Source organism: Culex pipiens, chromosome 3 (genome assembly GCF_016801865.2).
Source record: "Culex pipiens pallens isolate TS chromosome 3, TS_CPP_V2, whole genome shotgun sequence".
NCBI lineage: Eukaryota > Metazoa > Arthropoda > Insecta > Diptera > Culicidae > Culex > Culex pipiens.
The window spans coordinates 163,235,594-163,260,682 of record NC_068939.1 but is presented as its reverse complement, the minus strand read 5'-3'; the positions used below and the strand labels follow the sequence as shown (position 1 = coordinate 163,260,682).

Here is a 25,089-nt window from a genome sequence, read left to right as displayed (position 1 = left end):
TTACTCAATTTTTGTAATGGTTTTATTCAAGATTATTCTGAGTTTGAAAATACAAAAAAATAACTGACTCCTTTTTGCTTCCGAAGCCATAATAAAAGGGTTAAAAAAACTGATTTAGCATCACAAGCTCAGAGAAAGAGAGAATCGCACAAAAAGCGAGAGAGTCTCCAAGTCATATAAATAACAACCAACTGTCAAACCATTGCATCAGTCTTGAGAGAACGGCGGCATGTTTCATAACCACATTTTTTCACTGCTCCTCCATTCAGTTGCCACTTTGTTTCAATGGTGTAAACAAAACTGAAACTGCTGTCCACTCAAACGAGTTGTTTGTGCGATTAATTAGTTTTGATTTGCGGCAACCGGTCAAGTGGGCAGGCCGCGCGTGTTTCCAGCGTTCTTCTCCGGCAAACAAGGTAGGCTGCGAAGATGTGGTTGTGGCATCGAAGGCATCGTAGCTTCACGTGGTGCGAGTGCAAGTGTGTTTGTGTGAGAGAAATGTTTTGTTTTGTTTGCGTTTTAAGCTGTGTTTGCAGAAATGTCGTACCGAGTGAACGACGATGTTTGCAAACAAAATGTAAGCCGTGTTTTGCGCGCTGAATGGCGATGCAAATTGTCTGTTATCAGCAGAAATGGAAACTTTTATACAAATCAATTTAAATAAACATCCCGTCTGACTGTCGAAATAATACATAGAAAGTGATTCAATATGCACTAAGAAAATGTTTTACAATCGATCGTTGAATAAATAAATAAATATGAAGGTTTTTTGATATGAGCAATTCTCTACGGAATCGATTCTATTATTTTCAATTTTAATTTTTGAATTTTTTAAACCGGCTGAAACTTTTTTGGTGTTTTTGGTATGCCCGAAGAAGCCATTTTGCATCATTTGTTTGTCCATATAATTTTCCATATTTTTTATTTTCTATTTTGAAGGAATTATTTGATTGATTTAGTATCTTCGCCAAAGTGGTAGGTATGGCACTGAAAAAATGATAAATGGTTGATCTGCAAAAAAACACTATTTTTAATTTTATTTTTATTCTTATACAGTCATTCCCCGGTTTTGTACGCCTCGGTTTTGCACTGCCCCGGTTATGATTCGATCAGTTGCCTCGGTTAAGCACAGCCCAGTGTTTAACTGAAGCACAGCGCTTGTGGGATTTTGGCTATATGGGAGACATTGACTATAATCCTATGAAAAATTAACCAAACTTCAAAAATATAGTGTTTTAGAATCAGGATGAAGTCAGCTATCCATTGCAATTATAATTACATGACAATTTTTCCTCAAAAATACGTATTTTTCCTGTATTTTGATTTTTTTTAATTATGGTTGAGGTGTTAATGAAAAATCACATACAATTACCTAAAAGGGCCCAAAAATGTACAAAATGATCTAGTGGTTGTAAAAGAAGTAACAAGTTTTAGCTGAAATATTTCAGGAATAAATTTAATTATTTTGTTGATTTCTGAAATATTTCAGCTAAAACTTGTTACTTCTTTTACAACCACTAGATCATTTTGTACATTTTTGGGCCCTTTAAGACAATTGTAGAGCTTGTCAAAATGAATATTTTTACTCTTGAAAAAATAATTTTGGTCAATTCTATCAAATGTTATGGGCAAAAAACGATTAAAAAATGCTCATTTTCAAATTGAGATTAAATGAGTTTAACAAAAAAGACCTCCGAGATATTTTCAGCAAATGTACTCTCGAATGTGTACTTTCAGATGCTTCTTAGAGCGACGTCAAACTCCACCACCTTTTCAAGTTATTCACATTTCAAATTGCGTATTTTTTGTCGTATTTTGGCTATAGCTTTCGTTTAGATGGTCCGATTTTTGCTCTCTTGGAAGATAAATGTATGTTTTGATAAGTTCTACAAATGTCTTGAGGACACCATCTCGCTACGACATAAGCCTGAGTTGATAAATAAAAAAAAACAATTTTTTTCATTAACACCTCAACCATAATTACAAAAATGGCTCTAGAAACTTCCCGTTTGAAGATAGAGCTTTGTGCTCTTCAGCAAAGTTGCTCAGAATGGTGTTTCCTACAACTTAACTGAAGACACCGAAGCGCTATCTCGTCATCCCGCCAAAATAAAAATTCTGAACCACCCTAAAATTTTGACCACCCTAATGCCCACCATGCCAAAAGATGCCCATATTGACCCTGATCATTTGTCCCGAAGACACTAAAGCTCTAAATCTTAACGTGTAGCCGCTATCAATTTTGTCACGCTAGATATCGGTTTCGGACCACTGTGCAATATGGGTATCAAATGATTGGATTTTTCAAAAATTCCGTAAGCTAAAACTCACATTTTTGAAAATACTTCAAATTTTCACCAATCTACGTATTTTCGAAAAAATACTAATATTTTCAGTCTTTTACAATATGGGTATCAAATGATCGGATTTTTTTTAAACATTTCAAAATCAATAATATTTTTGTAAAACACTCAAAATATTCACAAAAATACGTTTTTTTCGAAAAAATATTTTAAATATTTTCTGCTTTTACAATATCGGTTTAAAAAAATCACAAATTTCCCATGCATTTTGATAGCAATAAAACATTTTGTGAAATACTCAAATTTATTACAAAACTACGTATTTTCAAAAAAAAATACTTAAAATTATAAGAAAATCCAATATGTGTATCGAATGATCGGGATTTTTTCATATATTTAAAAAGTAATCAAACATGTTTTTTTAATGCGTGAAATCATCACAAATTTTTACAACTTTCAAAAAATACTTAAAATTACAGTTATTTTTAAATCCGATTATTTGAAATGTATGAAAAAATTTCGATCATTTTATGCCCGTTTAAAAAAAACACTAAATTTTAGTATTGTTTCAAAAAGACGTAGTTTTATGAAAATTTTGAAAGTTTCATAGAAAAATATTATTTCACAATTGCCGATCTTTTGATGCCTGCAAGATACTGAAATTTTGATTTTCGTGTAAATGTTGAGTATTTCACCAAAAATATTATTGCTTTCCAATTGTATGAAAAATTTCCCATCAATTGATACCCATATTGTAAAATACTGAAAATTTTAGTATTTTTTTTTCAAACTACGTAGTTCGGTGAAAATTTAGAAAATTTTCAAAAATGTGTGTTATATCTTTCGAAATGCATGAAAAATCCCGATAATTTGATAACCATATAGAAAAACCAATAGTTTTGAGTATTTTTTTTTGGAAATAATGCATGTTCAAAATACAGAAAAAATACGTATTAGAAGAAAATTTTCATTTAATTTTAATTGCAATGGATAGCTGACATCATCCCGATCCCAAAAGACTATAAGTTTTTGAAGTTTGGATGATTTATTATAGCCAATGTCTCCCATATAGCCAATATTCCATAAGCGCTGTGCACAGAATAAAAAGTTGAAGTTTGGAATTTTGAAAATTTGGGAGGTTGAATATTCCTCTTTTTTGCGTAATATTACGTAAAAAATGTGTAAAAATGTGAACCTGTTGAATTTTCATGAAAAAGTGATGAAAATTCTACATTTTCTGGGGTAAAATTAATCATTTTTTTATACAAAATCTGTCACCATTTCCTGATGAATATTACTATCATTTTTTTCTGTGTGCCACGGTTATGCACGCCTCGGTTTTGCATCCCCCTGTTTCGCGGTGCTAAACCGAGGCATGACTGTAGTTCAAGGGGACAAAAATGCCAACTTTTCAGAAATTTCCAGAACGGGCAAAAAATCTTAGAACGAGTTATGAATTGTTGAGTCAGTACTGATTTAAGAAAAAATCGAAATATTGGTCGCAAACATTTTTCAACTTTATTTTTCGATGTAAAATTAAATTTGCAATCAAAGAGTACTTTAGTGAAATTTTGACAAAGTGCACCGTTTTCAAGTTATGGCCATTTTTAGGTAACTTTTTTTGAAAATAGTCGCAGTTATTCATTTTTTAAATTAGTGCCCATGTTGCAATCTTATCAAACTTCATAAAATTAAATGATATGAGATTTTATGTTTGGCCCATGTTGGCCTCTTCAGAATCCTAACAATGTCCATGAAATTGAAAAATGATACAATTTGAATTCAATTCGTCGCTAAAGAATCGGTTTCCGGTGGCTATTATTGGAAACTTCCAGAATTAAGAGTAACAATGCTCATCGGGAACCCAACCAAAGTGTAAAATTTCATGTCATAGACCCAATTTTTTATGAAAATAAATGAACTTGTATCGTTTGGATTACTCGATGTTAAATTTGGCCACTGTAGTAGAGTTTTTAAAACAAATCAAACATCTAGGGACCTTTGAGAGACACAAAAACAAAAACTTTCAAAAAAAATTGAGTGGCTTTAAATTGTTATCATTTAAATAGCTACTCAAACCAAACCGTTCATCACAGCTTTTTGTCGCCTGGAATTATCTCTCAGTCAGATTGCTTTACAAGTAATATAATCAACCATCACCTTGCCACGCTATGACTGTCCACTTCAGCGTTATCAAATCATCTCGAGATGACGTCCAATTTAATTCCAACGTCTGATTACTACTTTGTATGAATGAGACTCACTTGCGTGGGAACCACAGACAACGGGATTCAGCATTAGCATAACCGTCACGCGAGGTTCGTTCGACCGAATTCCGGGCTGCATTCTCAACTCAATGGACTTTCGTGCGAGGGGAATTTTACCGGTGACGGTTGGTGACGCGATTTATTCTAATTCGTTAAATTAGCATCTAAATGACGCCATTATGGCACGTGCTATAAACAGCAAACGTCACCGTGCCATAATGGCGACAGCCGCGTGCGCTATCTGTGCGCGTTAAAAAAAGACCTTAAATCTTAATTGTTATTGCAGCTGATATAGAAATTACCGGCGGACCTCCTCCGAACACTCCTCTGAATGCATCGTCCGGCAGTAGTACCAGCGTACCACCGTAGACAACAGCATCCACGAAGGCTGCCCGTCCTATCGGGTCGCATCAGTATCATCAGTTGATAAGCGTAGTCTCGCTGGGGCAGTACGGCTCGCGTGAAGCTCGAGCGTAGAGTATGAGTGTGTGCTGATGGGTGACGACGACGTTCAGCATCCCGTGGACGAGGTAATGGGTCGTGATCAAGTCGTTTTGTGGAGTTGATTGGGGCTAATTTCTTGTTTTTTTTATTTGTTTGTAGCCGGTGGTGGCTCGCCGGGAACGATGGTACCAGAAGATCACGGTGGAGCCGTCCATGTTCCTGTACATGATGGCGTTCATGCTGACGTCGGTGGTCGAGCAGGTGTTCTTCCTGTACAAAGCTTGTATGGTGAATCATGGTTACTCGCACGATGTTTGTATCAATATTGAGCAGTACCAGGACATCAAGAAGGAGGTCCAGATCACGACGTCGACGTTCCACATGTGGAACAACGTTGCGATGTACGTGGTGCCGATCGTGCTTGCGCTGTTCCTGGGTGCGTGGTCCGATCGTCGTGGACGGAAGCTCCCGTTGATCCTTGGTTTGATCGGAAAGTTCATCTACTCGGTTATGATCGTGGTCAACACCCGGATGACCAACTGGCCCGTCGAGTACATCATCTACACGGCCACGATCCCGAGCGTGCTGACCGGAGCGGACATTGCCATCTTTGCGTCCTGTTTCGCGTACATCTCGGACATTACCTCCGTCCAAGATCGTACGATCCGCATCACGATCTTGGACGCGACTTATCTCAGCACGATGCCCATCGGCGTAGCCATCGGAACGCTAATCTACAACCGAACAGCAAAATCCTTCACCATTATGTTCGCCATCAACGCGTCACTCCTGCTCGCCTCGATCGTCTACTCCGCGTTCCGGCTCAAGTCCCGAACCACCAACCGGCAGGTTTCGATCCGGGAATTGCGCTGGTACCGGATGCCGGCGGACTTCTTCGACCGCAACCACGTCGTGCACTCGCTGCAAACCTTCTTCAAGAAGCGCACCATGAACCGGCGAGTCTACCTGTACATCCTGATGATCGCCATGTCCTTCTACACCTTCCAGCGGGACGAAAAACCCAAAATGTACCTCTACACGCAGCTCAAGTTCAACTGGGATGCCGACAAGTACAGCTACTTCAAGACGTACCAATCGGCGGCGTACGTCATCATGATGTTCCTCGGAGTTCCGCTGTTTACCAAGGTGCTCGGCATGCGGGACACGGTGAGCCATTCGTTACTTCCTCAAAAAAACCCGTTACACTTCAACCCACCCTCAAACTTCCAGTTCATCATCATGATCGGCGCCACCGCGCACGCCTCGGCCCGCTTCGTCTACATCTTCGCCCAGGTCGACTGGCTGCTGTACGTGGGGGCGACCATCTCCAGCCTGGGCCCGGTCGTCGCGCCCGTGCTACGCTCGATGATCTCCAAGATGGTGCCGGGCAGCGAGCGCGGAATCATCTTCTCCTTTCTGTCCGTGTTTGACAACGCCGTCCCACTGTTCAGCGGCGTTCTGTACACCCAGGTCTACAACGCGTCCATCAACAGCTACCCGCAGGCCTTCTTCTGGCTGACCATGGCCACCCAGGCCATGGTGTTTGCGCTAACGCTGTAAGTGTCTTGGCTAAACTTGATTGAAACATTTCTGAAACATTTCAACCTCATTTTTTTTGCCAGGGGCGTCCACATTTCACTCCGGGGGAGAACCTTCGAGCAGTGCACCACCGAAAATGGGAACGGCCTGATCGAGGACGAAAAATTGCCAGCAGCCGGCGACGATCGTCAGGTTGTTGCACCGGAACAGGATGAAGCAAGCACCAAATCGGACTGAAAGAACACACAAATTTTACTCAAACGTCAGATTTCAACCCCGAAAAGACTTAGCATTAGTATTAGAGTTCACCGTACGAGAAAAAAAAACTTTATTAAAAAAAATCCTCAAATCGATAAAATCTTCCCATAAATGAACAAAAAAGAAAATCCGCTCAGACACGGTTGATGCTGCCCTTGTCGGCGAAGCAAACGCGCAGCGACTCCTCGGCCACGTGCGTCGACTTGTGGGGCGGGACGGCCAGCTTGTGGAACAGGGCGATGCCCTGGGACAGCAGCTCGATGGCCTCGTCGATGCGTTGGTCCTGGAGGGAATGATGATAAGATTTGTTAGAAGTTGTTTTGAAAATTAATTTGGGTGTAAATTTTGCATAATGATTTGATACAATTAATGGTTATTTCGAAATTCATTGGATATTAAATGTTCGATGATCGAATAGAACACATCAGGATAGAATTCGAGAAGTGTTTTGATTTACTTCCCCATACACGGGAAGACATTTGATCAGAGTGTGATTCTGAGTCGATAAGTATTCATTTATTTCATTTGGGTCTAGGAGGTCAAATAAAAATGTTCATTTTTTGAGTGATTTCAATTTATAGCAGGGGTGCTCAAAGTTTTTGAAGGCCGGGCCAAATTTGAAGCTCAAATGAGCTTGCGGACCAAATTTACAAAAAAAGGTTGCTAAAAAAAATTAATTACGTAATTGTAAATGATCGGACATTTATGTTATTTAAAAAAATTCTTTTCAAAATAATAGAAACCACCAAAATAAAGAGTTTCTATTGGTATTGTTGTTTCTGGTATTTGAAAAAAAAAAGTTCTTAGCTGAATGTACTTGTGCTTTCAAAAAAAAAAAGTAATGTTTTGTTTTTTATATTTCGAAAATTGTGGTGACATTACATGTTGAACAATTCTTCTATAAGTTAAGTGTGGCTAATGAAAAATCGTTGAGATCCAGAATTTCAACATTTCAATGACAAAAAAATTGGAAAATGAAGAATAGAGCGGATTAGCTTATTTGAATTTCGCTGCCTAGTTGGAATGTCCACTAATTCGAATGCTCGCTTGAATTAAAAAGCATTCAAACGTCAAAAGTGATCTGTCAAACTAATGTTTACATTTTGACACGAATTCACTCTGTACTACGTTTTGTTAAGAAACTCGTGCCGAACATTTTGACACAAAAACCTCAAGATTATTTGATTTTTTTACAAAAAAGGTTTAAACAAAAAAAAATACATAACCGTGCAAAAAGTTCGTACACCTTTCGAAATTTCAATGAAATGAACGAAATGAGATCCAAACTCAAAATAGTTATCCTTCATCGATTTGGAAAGTATTTGGTTTGTGTATAAAATTGAATAAAAAATTGGTGGGATTTGCTTGTTCAATACAAGAGTTTTTTTAAGTTTCCATAAGTTATTGTTTTTCATATGTTTAAAAGTTGCTAATCGATAAAATTATCGTTTGACGATAACGATCTATATATTGTTATCTTTTTCGTTAAATCGATGATTCTAACGGCAATAATCTTATCGAAGAAATAATTTTTCGAAAGTCTAGTAAGTTTCAAAGTATTAATATGTTCTCAAAATACCGTATTTTTCAAAAGTACTCAAATTTTCATAATTTTCAATATGGGTATCAAACGATTTGGAATTTTGTACGCTATTTCAATTTATTAGATTATTATTTTGAAATACTAAAATTTTCACAAAATACCGTATTTTTTGGAAAATACTCAGGTTTATAATTTTGCAATATGGGTAACAAACTAATTGAAAATTTAGATGCTCTTTTTATTTTGTTAGAGTTTTTTTTGAAAAAAAAAAACTAAAATTTTCACAAAAAAACGTATTTGTTCAAAAATACTCAAATTTTCAAAATATGCGATATAAGTAATTTGCAAAAAAATAATTGTTTTCAAATGTATACAAATGTAAATATGCAATATAGATTATTTGCAAAAAAATAGGTTTTTTTTTTCAAAAAAAAACTTTAATATAGTGAAAAGCATAAAAATTTCGATTCGTTTAGTTTTGAAAAAAAAAAAATATTTTCGAAAAAATACAGTAAGGCCGTTGCAAATATTTTTTAAGTTTATGTCCCTTGCCTCTTACCAAAGTCGAGAAGGGGAGGCAAAAAAATAAAAAAAAGTAAAAAAAAATAATTTACGAGTCATGATTTCAACATTTGAATTCACAAAGTGTTTTAAAATGCATTATACACCTGTCCAGTTGTTTTGCAATCATTTGTTTCCAAAATATTTAAGTATTAAGGAAAATTTTATTTTTTCGCAAAAAAAAATTGCGGTGTTGTATATTGGAATCTCATAAAAATTCAAAACATTTTTAAACAAGCCCAAACAGTTGATTATACTTCTATTTCCATGGAAATTTTGAAGTTCTTTGAAATTTTTTTTTGCCCCCTGATTTTTCAGACCAATATTAAAGGGGGGGCGACATAAACTTTGAAAAATATTTGCAACGGTCTAATTTCTAAAAAAAAATCAAATGCAACTCATAGTGACCACTCAAATCCAATTTTCAAATTTCCGACTTTTCCATACCTCAAATAATAGGCATTTCTTATCTAAAGCTTGGTTTTGATCCTAAAACTATTAATTAAAAGTCAAATAACCATTGAACAATATTTCTAAATACAAAAAAAAACAATTGTTGATTATTTTAGTAAAAATAACATAAAAATGAAAAAAATAAAAATGGAAGCGTTCCTTATTTTGATTCGGATAGAAAACAATCAGTCTTTAAGAAATAAAAAAGCTTAATAACAAGAAAATTTCGATGTTGATTTGAAAAAATTGACAAAGATTCAGACTATCGAGGAGCGCTTCAATTTTGATATATATTTTTATAAATATAGATTTTCAAGTTGTCAGTGTTTGAAATTTAATGTTTAATTTTTTTTAATAAAATATCCACCACCTTAAGATTTATGCGAAATAATTGAAGAGACAATTCGTTCATACATAATTTAATAATTAAAACCAAAAATTCAAGAATTTTTATTAATATTTAAGTTTTCCGATAACTGACAATCAAGCTTCATACCCATACTCACATAAAAGCTTCAGGGAATTGAACATATATGAACAAATTAATTGAAACGGCTTAACGAATTTAGTTTAACTTTCAGAAATATTAAATAAAAAAAAACTATTACTAAACTCAAATTGAAATTGTTTAAGATATTCAAGCAATGTAACAAAATAAAAAAGAATCATAAATGTACGCTGGCCATAATCGTCGAAATTTATAATGGTTTCGCATAAGCTTTATTGCATATTTTTAAAATTTAAGTATTTTAAAAAAATACGGTAATTTGTGAAAATTTTAGTGTTTTCAAAAAAAAATAATACTCAAATAAAGTGAAAATGCCTGCAAAATTTTGCTTCGTTTGATACACATATTGCAAATTATGAAAATTTTAGTACGTTCGAAAAAATACGGTATTTTGCGAACAATGTTGAGTACATATTTTACTTTGAACTAATTGATTTTAGAAAGATTTAAAACATGAGTTATCGTCCATTATCGCCGATAGAATTATCGAAATAACGATAACGATATCTTAATTATTATAACAAGATTATTATTAATGATTTTTTATTATTATGAAAAGAATTATCGTTATCGAGACTCAATAAATTTATCGCTATCAACCTTGGTATTATAGGACCTTTAAAAATCTCCACAAGCAGATCTGAAATTAGCAAAAAGGGTCCCCGTGGTTTAAGGATGCCCTCAATTTAAATACAGTAATTGAATCCAATAAACCAATAAAAATATCAAAACCATATCTCTGCCTGTGAAAATAATCATTTTGATCCCCCTCACTCACCGCCATCGCTCCCGCTCCCTTCGTGTACAGATCCTCGCACTGGTCCAGCATCATCAGCGAGTTCTCCAAATTCGCGTACCGTTTGCACTTCCAGCACTTGATCTTCGGGTCCTTCTTCTGGGGGAAGTTCAACGTGTTGTCACAGTCCGGGTAGGGGCACCGCATCCGTGGCTTATCGGTCAACTTGTCCATCAGCGGCCAGTTCTCCTGACACGCCCGGCACTCACACCCGAACCAGTACCGGGAGCGGAGCGTGCGCTGTCTCACCGCTGCCGGATGCCGGATAAAGTGCATTCCGTAGTTCTCCGGAATGGTCGCGCCAGCCGGGAACGGTCGGCTCGTGTACAGACACATGGTGGTGCCGAGGAAGGTTCGCGATACGCCCGGGTAGCACTCGTGGTTGAACATCGCGCTGGTGCGGTACACGCCCACTCCCACGTACTGGACCTTGGCCGAATCGATGCGATGTTCGCCGGAAATCTTCGTCTCGTAAATCTCATGCGCGTTGAACTGCAGCGACTGTAGCAGCGCTAGGATGACTCCGCCGACCTGTGCCTCCAGCGGAGTCGGTTCCGCCGCTTCCGTTTTACGACGTCCGAAGAACTCGGCCTTTTGCAGACATCGCAGCAAAAACGCTGCCATCAGCGTCCGCTGGAAGTAATCCGACGGCTCTCGGCGATCCTCGTGGGCGCACAGAGTCCGCTTGAGTTCCGTGCCCAGCTCGATGGCTTTTTCCGGGGTTCCAGCTTGGGTAACCAGCCGCAGAGCCAGGTGACACAGCACGGACATTCCCGAACCGATCAGCAGATCCAGATAGTGACACTCAAAGCGATGATAGCCGGAACAGGCCCGGTCGCGACATTCCGGAGAGCAGAAAGCCACTCCGGCGCACTCCGGACAGGCCACTGGAGCCACCAACCTAGAAACAAAAAAGACCGCATGATCAATGTGAGAGGCGAAGCCAACCCAAAATTAGTCATCTCACTTGGCAAAGCACGCGTTACAGTGCGAACCGAAGAACTTGGTGTACAAACACGCGCCAACGGCCGGTTCGACCACGATCGGCTCGGCCGGCTTCAGGTCCTGGGCGGCCACGATGTAACGACCCTTGGTGGTGTCCTCGCGCGTTCCGCTGAGGGCCAGCTTGTCCGAAGCGTTCGGCAGATCGGCATTCGCTCCCGACAGTTCCGGCAGCTTGCGGTCCGCGTCCGCAGTGCCAGTGGCCGCTTCCGATTTGAGCACGCGCAGATCTTCGAGGTCCTCGCGGAGGCGGCCCAGCGCGTAGTCGTTGAAGCCGGATAGCTGGTGGAACAGCTTGGCGGATACTTCGGCGCGCTTGGGGTCGTTCATTACTGGTGAAATTAATGGGAAAAATATGTGTTGAAAATCTAAATTTTCTTTTTTCATTGAGAACAATTTAAACCAAATTTAAAGCAGTTTTCTATGTACAAACAACCCCTGCAAATAGGTATGCCCTGTTTGTGGACTCGCTCTTAAAATGCTAAAAAAAACAGGAAGGTGCTGTGTCCTATCCCTCGCCTAGACCAGACCAAAATCCATGATAAAACTGACAGACCAAATCTGTCAGACCAAGACTGTCAGACCAAAGAGCAAAAAGTAAACAATCTTGGTCTTCGACATAGGTGCACACAAATCAAGAAAAGAAAATTTGAAAAAGAATTTTATTTTTCCAATTCAATGACTGGGTTTGGACTTCAAAATTGAATGTACGTCAGAAAATGATTAAACAGTGCGGCGTCCTGTACACCGACAATTAAATAAGCAGTTAAAAGCCTAATTCTTCCATTTTAATTTTAGATCGCGTTTTCGGTTTACACCTGAAAAATCTTGAAATTATTTATACGGATTTGTGATTCCTCTCTTTCCATCGAAAAACGAAACTATTGGCAATACGCCCCCCGGGGCATGGCCTTCCTCTAACGTGGGATTTCTGCTCCAGCGCCTCTGACGAGACAGGAGAAACCGGGACCGACGTTTTACTTCACCATCCGATAGAAGCTCAGTGGATAAGGCGGGAATCGAACCCGCGTCTCATAGCATCATCGGGATCGGCAGCCGAAGCCGCTACCCCTGCGCCACGAGACCCACCATCATTCCCTTGAAAAAAAAGCTAAACCCGACAAACTTCGTCATGTTTTTTTTTTCGTTTCTTGACGTTTTTAGCTTGTATGCTTATTCAGCCTCCTGTGATCAAAATTTGATTTTACGCAACTTTTCCCATGCAATCGGGAGATTTTTGTTCCTGATCACGAGTCCGTTTTTCGATACCTCGTGACGGAGGGGCGGTACGACCCCTTCCATTTTTGAGCATGTGAAAGAGGTGTTTTTAAATAATTTGCAGCCCAACATTGTGGTGAGATAGACACTTTTATAAAAAAATCAAAATTCATTCGATTTCATGGCGGACTCAGAATATTGAAAAAACGTATTTTTCATCGAAAAAAAAAAACACTAAAAAAGTTTCAAAATTACAAAAATTTTAATATATAAACACAAGGGTCCTGATTGCTCAAAATCAACCACTCCATTCGCGAGCACAAATAGCGGGCGACGCGATACTGCCCTGATGAATTCCTACCGTTTGTCACTCTCACACCATTCGCTCCCGAACACTCTCTTTTCTACTCTCCTTCTCTCTCTGATCGGCTCAGTCTCCGAACGGCTCAGGCAGGCCGAACGTCGCCGATCACTCTGAGCAGAAAACATTTTTTCTCTGATGCGCTGCGTTATACTCATTGATTTGAGTTGCCTGAAATCAATGTTATCAATTAAATTGTGCATTTATTTTGATTTCATAACATTAAAGACACCATTCAAATAAACATCCACCAAGAAAAAATCAAATTGATGGCAAACTGAGGGCGGGAAAACAAAAAGACTGCCGCGCTGGCGTTTTGTGAGAATGGCTCTTCGCTGAGCATGGTAGTGTGTGAGTGTCGTCGAGCGACGGAGTAGGCTAAACATTTCGACGCCAACATTTCAAAAAGCATCATGTACAAACCATGCGTTTTGAGAAAAACGCATTTGAATGTTGAGCATCCATTTTCAATTCCCATTTTAATATAAAAGCAAACTAAGATGTTCTAATAATAACAAACGAGAAAAACGTTGCTTTTACTGATACTTGATCATCCAAATTCAATAAAACATTATTTCCGTCGTTTTATTTAAGAAAAATAAACATAACTTCTTTTGAAATCACCAACGTCTACACAGAAAAAAAAATCGTGGTAATATTACATCTGGGAAGGAGTACATCTTTTATGTTAGAAAAAAGGTGTAATTTTACTTCTGGAAATGTGTAATTTTACCACTTTTCTGGTGTAATGTTACTTTTTCAGTATAAAATGAGGTAAAATTACATCATAAAAGAGGTAATATTCAACCTTCCAAAATTACAGCTTCCAAATTTACATTATTTTTTTCTGTGTATATCACCCTGCTGTCATTGAGGGGGACGCTTTGTTATGATTCGTTTTTCTTCGCCGAATGTACATGGCGCTTTGTTCATGATGCTTTTTTTTCGTCACGCGGTTCATGTAGTCTTTTGTTTGACAGGTTGACAGGGCTATATAAACAGGGACTGCTGATGGCAGAGTTTTTGTTTATGTTACTTTATTTTAAATCATGATTAAACAGACTTTACTGAAGTAACTTTTGCTCATTTTTGGTGGAGAGGTAGCTTATTAGGAGTACTTTCAGAATATGCAATAACCCAGAAAGTGTCAAAATGTACATGATGCCTTTTGAAATGTTACCGTCGATTTCACGATGTATTTGTTCGCTGAGTGAACAGTTCGGGCCACTCGCTGGCTGCTTGCGAGTATCATTCGCTCATGAATGCTAGCGGGTTAGAATAGGCGACGAATGGATAGGCGATGAGTGAGTGGTTTCTGTTCATTGAACCGAAAATCAGGACCCTTGTATAAACATATGGGAAGGTGGGGCAAGACGACCATATGGGGCAAGAGGAACAATCGCTCGTACGGCAGTAATTTTTACAATTTTGATTATTTCCAGTATGAGGAATTGTTGCTAGCAATGCAATTAGCTGATTCTACTACCACATAACCGCCAAAACGACGTAAACGCCACTGGGCATAAGATTGAATGAAGTTTTTTTCAAAACCTTCGTTTTCTTATAATATTTGGAAAGAACAAAATAAGGCTTAGGGTTCGTTTTTAAGGCTTATTTTATCAAAATGCTATTTTTCCTAGATCAGACCTACCAATGACTATTTTAAAGTTTGATTTAACTTTTGGTTATTTTTGTTGAGAGCTTTTAAAAAAACATGTTCAGGTGGGCAAGTGTACCATACGAATTTTTAGTATGGAAAAAAATACGAATTGCTGCAACAACATATTTTTTTGTGAAATAAATACATAAAAGTACATAAAAACTGATAAAAAATTGTTTAAAAAAATGTCCTTACAAAATATAGTGATTTCATGAAAATATTTCAATATTTTAATATTTTAATATTTTCAAATTTTAATATTTTAATATTTTAATATTTTAATATTTTAATATTTTAATATTTTAATATTTCAATATTTTAATATTTTAATATTTTAATATTTTAATATTTTAATATTTTAATATTTTAATATTTTAATATTTTAATATTTTAATATTTTAATATTTTAATATTTTAATATTTAAATATTTTAATATTTTAATATTTTAATATTTTAATATTTTAATATTTTAATATTTTAATATTTTAATATTTTAATATTTTAATATTTTAATATTTTAATATTTTAATATTTTAATATTTTAATATTTTAATATTTTAATATTTTAATATTTTAATATTTTAATATTTTAATATTTTAATATTTTAATATTTTAATATTTTAATATTTTAATATTTTAATATTTTAATATTTTAATATTTTAATATTTTAATATTTTAATATTTTAATATTTTAATATTTTAATATTTTAATATTTTAATATTTTAATATTTTAATATTTTAATATTTTAATATTTTAATATTTTAATATTTTAATATTTTAATATTTTAATATTTTAATATTTTAATATTTTAATATTTTAATATTTTAATATTTTAATATTTTAATATTTTAATATTTTAATATTTTAATATTTTAATATTTTAATATTTTAATATTTTAATATTTTAATATTTTAATATTTTAATATTTTAATATTTTAATATTTTAATATTTTAAAATTTTAATATTTTAATATTTTAATATTTTAATATTTTAATATTTTAATATTTTAATATTTTAATATTTTAATATTTTAATATTTTAATATTTTAATATTTTAATATTTTAATATTTTAATATTTTAATATTTTAATATTTTAATATTTTAATATTTTAATATTTTAATATTTTAATATTTTAATATTTTAATATTTTAATATTTTAATATTTTAATATTTTAATATTTTAATATTTTAATATTTTAATATTTTAATATTTTAATATTTTAATATTTTAATATTTTAATATTTTAATATTTTAATATTTTAATATTTTAATATTTTAATATTTTAATATTTTAATATTTTAATATTTTAATATTTTAATATTTTAATATTTTAATATTTAAATATTTAAATATTTTAATATTTTAATATTTAAATATTTAAATATTTAAATATTTTAATATTTTAATATTTTAATATTTTAATATTTTAATATTTTAATATTTTAATATTTTAATATTTTAATATTTTAATATTTTAATATTTTAATATTTTAATATTTTAATATTTCAATATTTTAATATTTTAATATTTTAATATTTTAATATTTTAATATTTTAATATTTTAATATTTTAATATTTTAATATTTTAATATTTTAATATTTTAATATTTTAATATTTTAATATTTTAATAATTTAATATTTTAATATTTTAATATTTTAATATTTTAATATTTTAATATTTTAATATTTTAATATTTTAATATTTTAATATTTTAATATTTTAATATTTTAATATTTTAATATTTTAATATTTTAATATTTTAATATTTTAATTTTTTAATATTTTAATATTTTAATATTTTAATATTTTAATATTTTAATATTTTAATATTTTAATATTTTAATATTTTAATATTTTAATATTTTAATATTTTAATATTTTAATATTTTAATATTTTAATATTTTAATATTTTAATATTTTAATATTTTAATATTTTAATATTTTAATATTTTAATATTTTAATATTTTAATATTTTAATATTTTAATATTTTAATATTTTAATATTTTAATATTTTAATATTTAAATATTTTAATATTTTAATATTTTAATATTTTAATATTTTAATATTTTAATATTTTAATATTTTAATATTTTCATATTTTAATATTTTAATATTTTAATATTTTAATATTTTAATATTTTAATATTTAAATATTTTAATATTTTAATATTTTAATATTTTAATATTTTAATATTTTAATATTTTAATATTTTAATATTTTAATATTTTAATATTTTAATATTTTAATATTTTCATATTTTAATATTTTAATATTTTAATATTTTAATATTTTCATATTTTAATATTTTAATATTTTAATATTTTAATATTTTAATATTTTAATATTTTAATATTTTAATATTTTAATATTTTAATTTTTTAATTTTTTAATATTTTAATATTTTAATATTTTAATATTTTAATATTTTAATATTTTAATATTTTAATATTTTAATATTTTAATATTTTCATATTTTAATATTTTAATATTTTAATATTCTAATATTTTAATATTTTAATATTTTAATATTTTAATATTTTAATATTTTAATATTTTAATATTTTAATATTTTAATATTTTAATATTTTAATATTTTAATATTTTAATATTTTAATATTTTAATATTTTAATATTTGAATATTTGAATATTTGAATATTTGAATATTTTAATACTTTAATATTTTAATATTTTAATATTTCATATTTTAATATTTTAATATTTTAATATTTTTATATTTTAATATTTCAATATTTTAATATTGTAATATTTGAATATTTTAATATTTTATTATTTTAATATTTTAATATTTTAATATTTTAATATTTTAATATTTTAATATTTTAATATTTTAATATTTTAATATTTTAATATTTTAATATTTTAATATTTTAATATTTTAATATTTTAATATTTTAATATTTTAATATTTTAATATTTCAATATTTTAATATTTCAATATTTTAATATTTTAATATTTTAATATTTTTATATTTTTAAATTTTTATATTTTTATATTTTTATATTTTTATATTTTTATATTTTTATATTTTTATATTTTTATATTTTTATATTTTTATATTTTTATATTTTTATATTTTTATATTTTTATATTTTTATATTTTTATATTTTTATATTTTTATATTTTTATATTTTTATATTTTTATACACCCAAACAGCCCACCATTTTCTAATGTCGATATCTCAGCAACTAATGATCCTATTTTCAATGTTAAAACATGAAACATGCGTGAAATTTTCCAAACTTTTCGTAAAAAAATATTTTGAAAAAAAATCAAGACTAGCATTTTAAATGGGCGTAAAATTCAATGTTTGACCCTTTTAAAATGTTAGTCATGATTAAAAAAAATCATTTTTTTCAAAAAGATCGCAAAATTTCACGAATTTTTCATGTTTTTACATTGAAAATCAGACCATAAGTTCCTGATATATCAATATTAAAATATGGTGAGTTGTTTGGGTAAATTTAAATTTACATTAAAAAATTACGTCAAATTTGCTTTTGCGTGAAATTTTGTAATTTTCCAAAAATCACTATTTTTCAAAAATTCATTACTCGGCGGCAGATTTTCATGTTTCTCTGTGGTTAAAAAGTTGCGGGTTTTTGACCCCTAAAACATATCTAAATATCTTTAAAATCAAAAAATACGTATTTTGGGAAATTTAGTTTTTGTGAAAAAAATGTTTATTTAAAAAATGATTTTTTTCGTGTACCTACTTTTTTCTGAATAGTCCTCAACAATTCCTACAACTTTGCCGAAGACACCAAATCGATCAGAAATTTCACTCAAAAGTTACAGCTGTTTGAATATGTACGCACAGGAAAAAAATATGGTAATATTCATCAGGAAATGGTGACAGATTTTATGTCAAAAAATAATATTAATTTTACCCAAGAAAATGAAAAATTTTCATCAGTTTTTGATGAATATTCATCAGGTTTACATTTTTACACATTTTTATGTAATATTACTCATAAAAGAGGTAATATTCAAACTACCAAATTTTCAAAATTCCAAAATTCATCTTTTTTTTTCTGAGTAGAAAGCTAGGCGTAATCTACACCGCAAAAAAAGTTGAATTTTGGAGTGCTGAAAATTTGGTGGGTTAATATTACCTCTTTTTTGAGTAATAATATCTTAAAAAATGAGTAAAATTGTGAACCTGATTAATATTCACCAGAAACTGATGAAAATTTGATTTTTTAATTTGATTTTTTTTCGTACCGCCCCTCCGTCACGAGATATCAAAAAACGGACCTCGGATTCGTGATTAAGGACATAAGTTAACCCTTAGGACAAAGTTTTACGCAAATCGGAGAGGGGTCGGGGCCACTTTTCCCGATTTCGTGTGAGTTGTGATAATTTGATCGTTACGCCATTTGAACGCTGGAATGAAAACAGACAAAGAAATCAGACTTCTGGTTCTGAATGTGAGGGTTTATCCACCAAATCCCATAAGACAGATTCCCAAGCAGGGGTAAATAACACGGGAATACCAAATTTTGGTATTACTTGTGATGGTAAAATACCATAAAATCATACTAAAGTCTTGTATGTAACACGCATTCCAAGATGACATGAAAACGCTACATCCTGCTCGTTTCAAGAAAGCTCTACAGTTCCTTGAGGAACAGTTTTAGATTGTTAACACTTTAAATCTTTTTTTCGTTTCTATTTTCGTTTTGAAATTGTATAAATCAGTTGTATTTTTTTTTGCACACTCTATTTGTTACTGTAAATCTTACTGTAAGGTAAAACTAATCTGCCACTAAGAGCCAAAAGCTTACTGGCAAATAAAACGATTAAACTTATAAAAAACACACACAATGTTGGATTCGTTAGAGATTCTAATCTAATCTAATCTAATCAGACCCTAGCGCAGCCAATCTTTCGAAGGGATCCTGGAGAGTGCCTTAGGTTAGATGACGCCTAGCACTCTTCTTGTCATTTATTAACATTTGTAGTGCGCCATTGCATTGAAATGCGTTGAAACATCACAAGCGTTAAAGCGGCCAGGCCTACTGCGTAAAGCCGTATCGCAGAGATGACTCGTAATTGGGTTGAGTTTGAGCACAGAGTGTTCGAACAACAACACAATTCTGAATCGACAGGGGGGAAGAAGCGTGGGGACACACCACCATACGCTCCGAGATTTGGTTGTATTCGTTGGGAGCACCATGCTAAGAAGGTTTGGTACTCCGGGACCCTCTGGGATGGGACATTGTATTTCCACGAATGCCCTGGACTAGAGAACTCTTAAAGAGAAGTGCCGTAGCTCACTGAGAGGCTTTCATTACTTGTCAAATTTTGAGTTCCCGAGCAATCCGCTCACGCAGGCTCAGGCAAGTGCATGACTTTGTTAAACAAAATCGTATAATGCCAATTGCACGGCAAAATGTCACCAACTGTTTTTCACCGTATGAGATGATTTACGATTCAAAACAAACAAACATACCAACTTCAATAAATGTGGCTAGGGTTTTACGGAATCGACGTCAAAACATTCTGATGATAATAGGGTATCATTAGAAGGTTTTGACGTCGATTCCGTCAAAACCTTCTAATGTCGAACCTTGATGTTCCGTCAATGGTTCCACAATCTTGTATCGCTCATTTTGCGACAAGACTCCGCCTCACGCGTCTGCTAAGTATGAAGGTTTTGCACGGGCTGCTTGTAAAACTAGTGGCCACAAGTAGTTGAGAAGCAAGATAACAACCGGTACGATTGTCGTCCTTTCGTTCCCATCAGCCAGGGAAAACTTCCAAAATCTGGGCATGGTGTAAGGCCCAAGATCGCAGCTGTTTGGAACAAATCTCGAATTAGTTAACAAAAGGTCCTAACAGCCTCCTCCAGCACTAATTTACCTTTTACTTTATAGCAAATCTAATTTTCATTATTTTTTAGTTGAGGGCACTTAGTAAACACTTAATGAACAATCGCTGCACGGACTTACAGACATACACACGCACAGACATTTGTTCAGAATTTGATTCTGAGTCGATAGGTATACATGAAGGTGGGTCTACGAGTTCAAATAAAGAAGTTCATTTTTCGAGTGATTTTATAGCCTTTCCTCAATGAGGTGAGGAAGGCAAAAAGCTTTGATTAAAAAGCCGCTTAGGATCAATTGCAATCTAACCCGAGAAATGCTACGTAGGCCAAGTAACATCCGATTAATGTGCTTTCCTTTTACGCCGAACACACCACTATGACCTAAAATGCTTCTCGATCCATGCAGATGCCCAAATGACTGAATAACTGAAAATTAACTGTTCAAATGTGTGCTTATTTTAATCCTACGATTTCAATACTTCTTGCTTTTTAAGAAGAGAAAATATGCGATGCTCCCGAGTCCTTGCGTTCCTTTGAGTGATCTGAGTGCCTTGACGCTTCTCTTTAAGAGTTCTCTACCCTGGACACTATTTGCCGTGGTTAAAGCGCCACAACTCGCTCTCTGTAACAGTATTCCTAATTCCAGTCCACGCTCACCAAGTCGTCATGGCCTAGTGGTTAGCATTTTTTGCTTACCAATCCAAAGGACGGGGGATCGAACCCCGCCTCGAGCGACTTTGATTTTTCGTTCATATTTATCATTTCAAATTCATGTGTTCTTAACTTTCTCGTTGGGAGCAGATGGGCATCGAACCCAGAACCATTCGCTTAAAAAGCGAACACCGTAACCAGTCAGCCACGGCCGCTCCCAATGTTGGATTCGTTAGAGATTAGGCATAAAATTTTTTATTCATTTAAATAAGATTATTATTACATCAGCTTAATTTATTTTATTTTTGATGTATTTTTTTTTTGATAATCTGATATTACTTCGTTTTTCAAGAAGTAGTTGTAATTCTATTATTTATCGTTGAATTATTCTGTTTTACATCTGTATCTAGTGTTTGCTTGGGTGAACATAAAGATTCCCTGACAGTATTTGTTACAGTAACATAATTTGTCATTTCAGTAATTTCGTTACTCCCTAGCATAAAAAAGTTACCAAAAATTATACCTGCAATCACCAAGGTCATAAATCCACCAAGCAGAATCATTACAATAGTAAAAGTCATAGGGATAACAAATCTTGCCACGACAAATCTGTTATAAACTGTGCAGTTTTCCATTTTCTCATAACGCCCCTTCATATGATCATAAACAATCACTTTTCCAACATTTCTCCAACCGTTTCCACGGTCAACAACACCCTGAATTGCTGTGCTATGTTTTTCTTGTCTATACCAAAAATTATCAATTCCCCACGTAGTTTTTCGAACACCGGTTTCATTATATTCTGCATCAATCGATTCCATCTCTTCTTCGGGACAGCATTCTCTAACCTTAAAAGTTATAATCCCATGCTTGCAGTGCATTTCCAAATACTGACATTCTTCAAACCCAACCTGTACTTTCGAGTTTCTAAGGTTAAACGGATTGTGGCCACTGTCATCCGAGATCAAGTGGAAAATACTTCCACGAACGATCGTTCCTGGGCGGCAAGTGGAAAGTCTGCGATACGATGGATCCAGATCGTCTTTAAAAGACTCGTTCGTAAAAAGTGTCAATACAGGCGAGCAGAGTATTGACCAAACGAGTACGACTAGAAGAGTCATGGTGGTTTTTCGATTCCAATGACAGACTGGGACCGGATATTCAATGGATGGCTCATTTGAAGGGCAATCGTCGTTTTGTTAAAAGGTTTTAATGTCATTATATTAGAATATTAGTATAGATTGATGCATAGCCTTTTGACGTAAGTTAACATCCATAAACCACGTGGAAACTGTTTTTGGAAATGTCAACCCAAAATCGCTTTAGCCACGGGTCGATAGCTTGAAGCTCAGTAGGGTTTTTATCCGGTTTCTAAATCGGAATAACTTTATGGCCTATCTACAATCACTTGGCTTAGAAAATTTCACTTAGCTTAGGAATTTGAATCAATGGAAATGAATCTGAGTTTCTACAATGGAAAAGTAATCAAATTAGAAACTGACGTTTGGTTTGGAAAATTTCAAAATCTACGGTAAGTTGACGTTTCCATATCAAAGGTAAACAAACAACTGCATAGCAACGTATATCAGCCCAGCAAGTTTTCTAAGTTGATTGTGGATGACGAACGTAAGTTGCAGACTTTCCTAAGTAACTACTTTACTTAGATGTTCTAAGCTAAGTGATTGTAGATAGGCCATTAGCATTTTTTCAACTACTGCAGCTGCCGCTCGAAGCTAGTCCGTCCTAAATGCAATTTCGTCAATTTTTAGGTAGTGATGCAGTTCAGTTCAAAATCATATAAACTATCAGAAAAACAAATAAAATTTCGTACATTATATGATAATTTTACATAAAAACCCAAAATATGACCAAAAACTTTTGATCTCTAAGTCCAAATTGATTTGTCAAATAATAAAAATATTTGTTTTCTAGAGCTCTAAACATGCTCCCAACAACTCTTTTCTCTAAAACTTAACCCTGAATTGCCACGTTCAAAAAACCGATTTCTGAAGGTTTGCTCAGATGCTTTCTTTAAATTTGGTTGTAGAAGGCGTAGATTACGAGATAGATTTTGATGTCTTCGACAAAGTTGCTTGAATTGGCAATTCCAACAACTTTTTAGAAGACGAAAAAATCCCAAAAATATTCCTGAAAGGTTAGATTTTCAAATTCACCATAATCGTGAACCACTCTAATTTCAACCAAACCAAAAGTTGTCCCTTTTTATTTGCAACAACTCTTCTGAAGACACCAAAGCTCCAAAACATTGCCATTTTTCGGAAAATCCATTTTTCGGAAAATCCATTTTCCACCTAATTTTAGCGATCTGGACCACTGTGCACTGTTCTAGAAAACCGGAGGATATCCACTTTTTCGTGCAATTCTAACACGTAGCCTTATGGGTGGGACAAATTTGAAATGCGTTTTTCTCGGCTTGCTAAATCACTCGATCATAAAATCACTCGAAAAATGAACTTTTCAGTTAGACCTCCTCGACCTACCTTCATTAGTAAATATTGATTGAGAATCACCAGCTGAGCAAATGTCTGTGTGTTTGGCTATAGAGCAATTCCAGCTCAAATCAGGAATTTTTCTGATACTTTTGTACCCGACCCTCTCCGATTTCTATGAACATTGCACAATACATTGCTAATAACTGAAAATAGAATATTTTTTTCAGTGTGGTAGAAACCAGGATAATAAATTTGCTTACGTAAATACAAAAACGATATAAATCAAAAAGCTGTCAAAGGCAAACTTATGGGAAATTGGACGAGTTTTCCGGTAAAAATATTTACCAGACTGAAAAACCAAGTCTGTCATATGGGTCATTCCACCTGAAGTGTGCAAGAAAAAATGCAAATTTGAAAATTACCATCTCCGATTCTGCTCAAATTTGGCAGAGCTGTTGAGACTATCAAGACATGCAAAAATCCCGAATTTCATCCAAATCGGACCACCCCTCCATTTTTGTACCTTCCCAAAAAATCGACTTTTTGGCTATCTTTGAGCGAAACCCCTATCTTCAAACGACGATAACTCAGGAACCACAAATCTTAAAGGGGCGATCTTAGACTCAATTTTGAAGAAAATTGGACGTAGAATCCATTTCCGTGAACAACATTTAGATTAAAATATTTTTTCTACCTGTATTGCGCAATTGTAAACTTTATATGACCGTATCTCAAAACAGCCCTATTTATTTTTTTAAATTTGATCTCACCATCGTATTCCCGTCCAATTTTACATAAGAATCACTTATCGACAGAAAGGAATATGTTTCGTTTCAGAGATATCGAATTTTAAACTTATTAGTTTTTGAGATTACCTACATTAGCTTCATTCGCCGCATCTGCTAGAAGCACTCAGGAGCGCTGTTAAATAACTGTTACCTGGTTATTTATTGAAATAAGATTTCATCCCAAATAATCATTAGCAAATTAGGCATAAATGTAATGTGCACCACTGTAGGTAACTGCTGCATAATCTAAAATTAAAAAAAATAGTATACGGTGAATTTGTGTGCAAGCCCACAGGACAAAGCAAGAACGACACGCAATACAGGGCAGAATGGAATTCCCGCAGAGCTAGCAGGAAATTGTAATTGATTTTGTAAGTCACAAGAAAAAGTGCACGATACATTATCGTGT

General features: G+C 33.1%; 2 protein-coding genes across 2 annotated transcripts in view; one reads left to right on the top strand and one right to left on the bottom strand.

The window, feature by feature from the left end:
* The first annotated feature begins 204 nt into the window (after positions 1 to 204).
* LOC120425919 (proton-coupled folate transporter) lies at positions 205 to 6,862 on the top strand. Its single transcript, XM_039590539.2, has 5 exons — positions 205 to 416; positions 4,857 to 5,100; positions 5,174 to 6,181; positions 6,245 to 6,570; positions 6,637 to 6,862. The coding sequence occupies exons 2-5, from the start codon at positions 5,065 to 5,067 to the stop codon at positions 6,788 to 6,790; spliced, it is 1,524 nt and encodes a 507-aa protein (XP_039446473.1). The 5' UTR covers positions 205 to 416; positions 4,857 to 5,064; the 3' UTR covers positions 6,791 to 6,862.
* The window catches only part of LOC120425918 (SET and MYND domain-containing protein 4), a 32,060-nt gene continuing 13,809 nt past the window's right edge, over positions 6,839 to 25,089 (bottom strand). The window contains exons 2-4 of the mRNA XM_039590538.2: positions 11,640 to 12,006; positions 10,655 to 11,573; positions 6,839 to 7,094 (exon numbers count right to left, since the gene is read on the bottom strand). Coding sequence (XP_039446472.1) covers positions 6,945 to 7,094; positions 10,655 to 11,573; positions 11,640 to 12,006 — 1,436 coding nt within the window. The 3' untranslated portion in view covers positions 6,839 to 6,944. The remainder of the gene's footprint in view (positions 7,095 to 10,654; positions 11,574 to 11,639; positions 12,007 to 25,089) is intronic.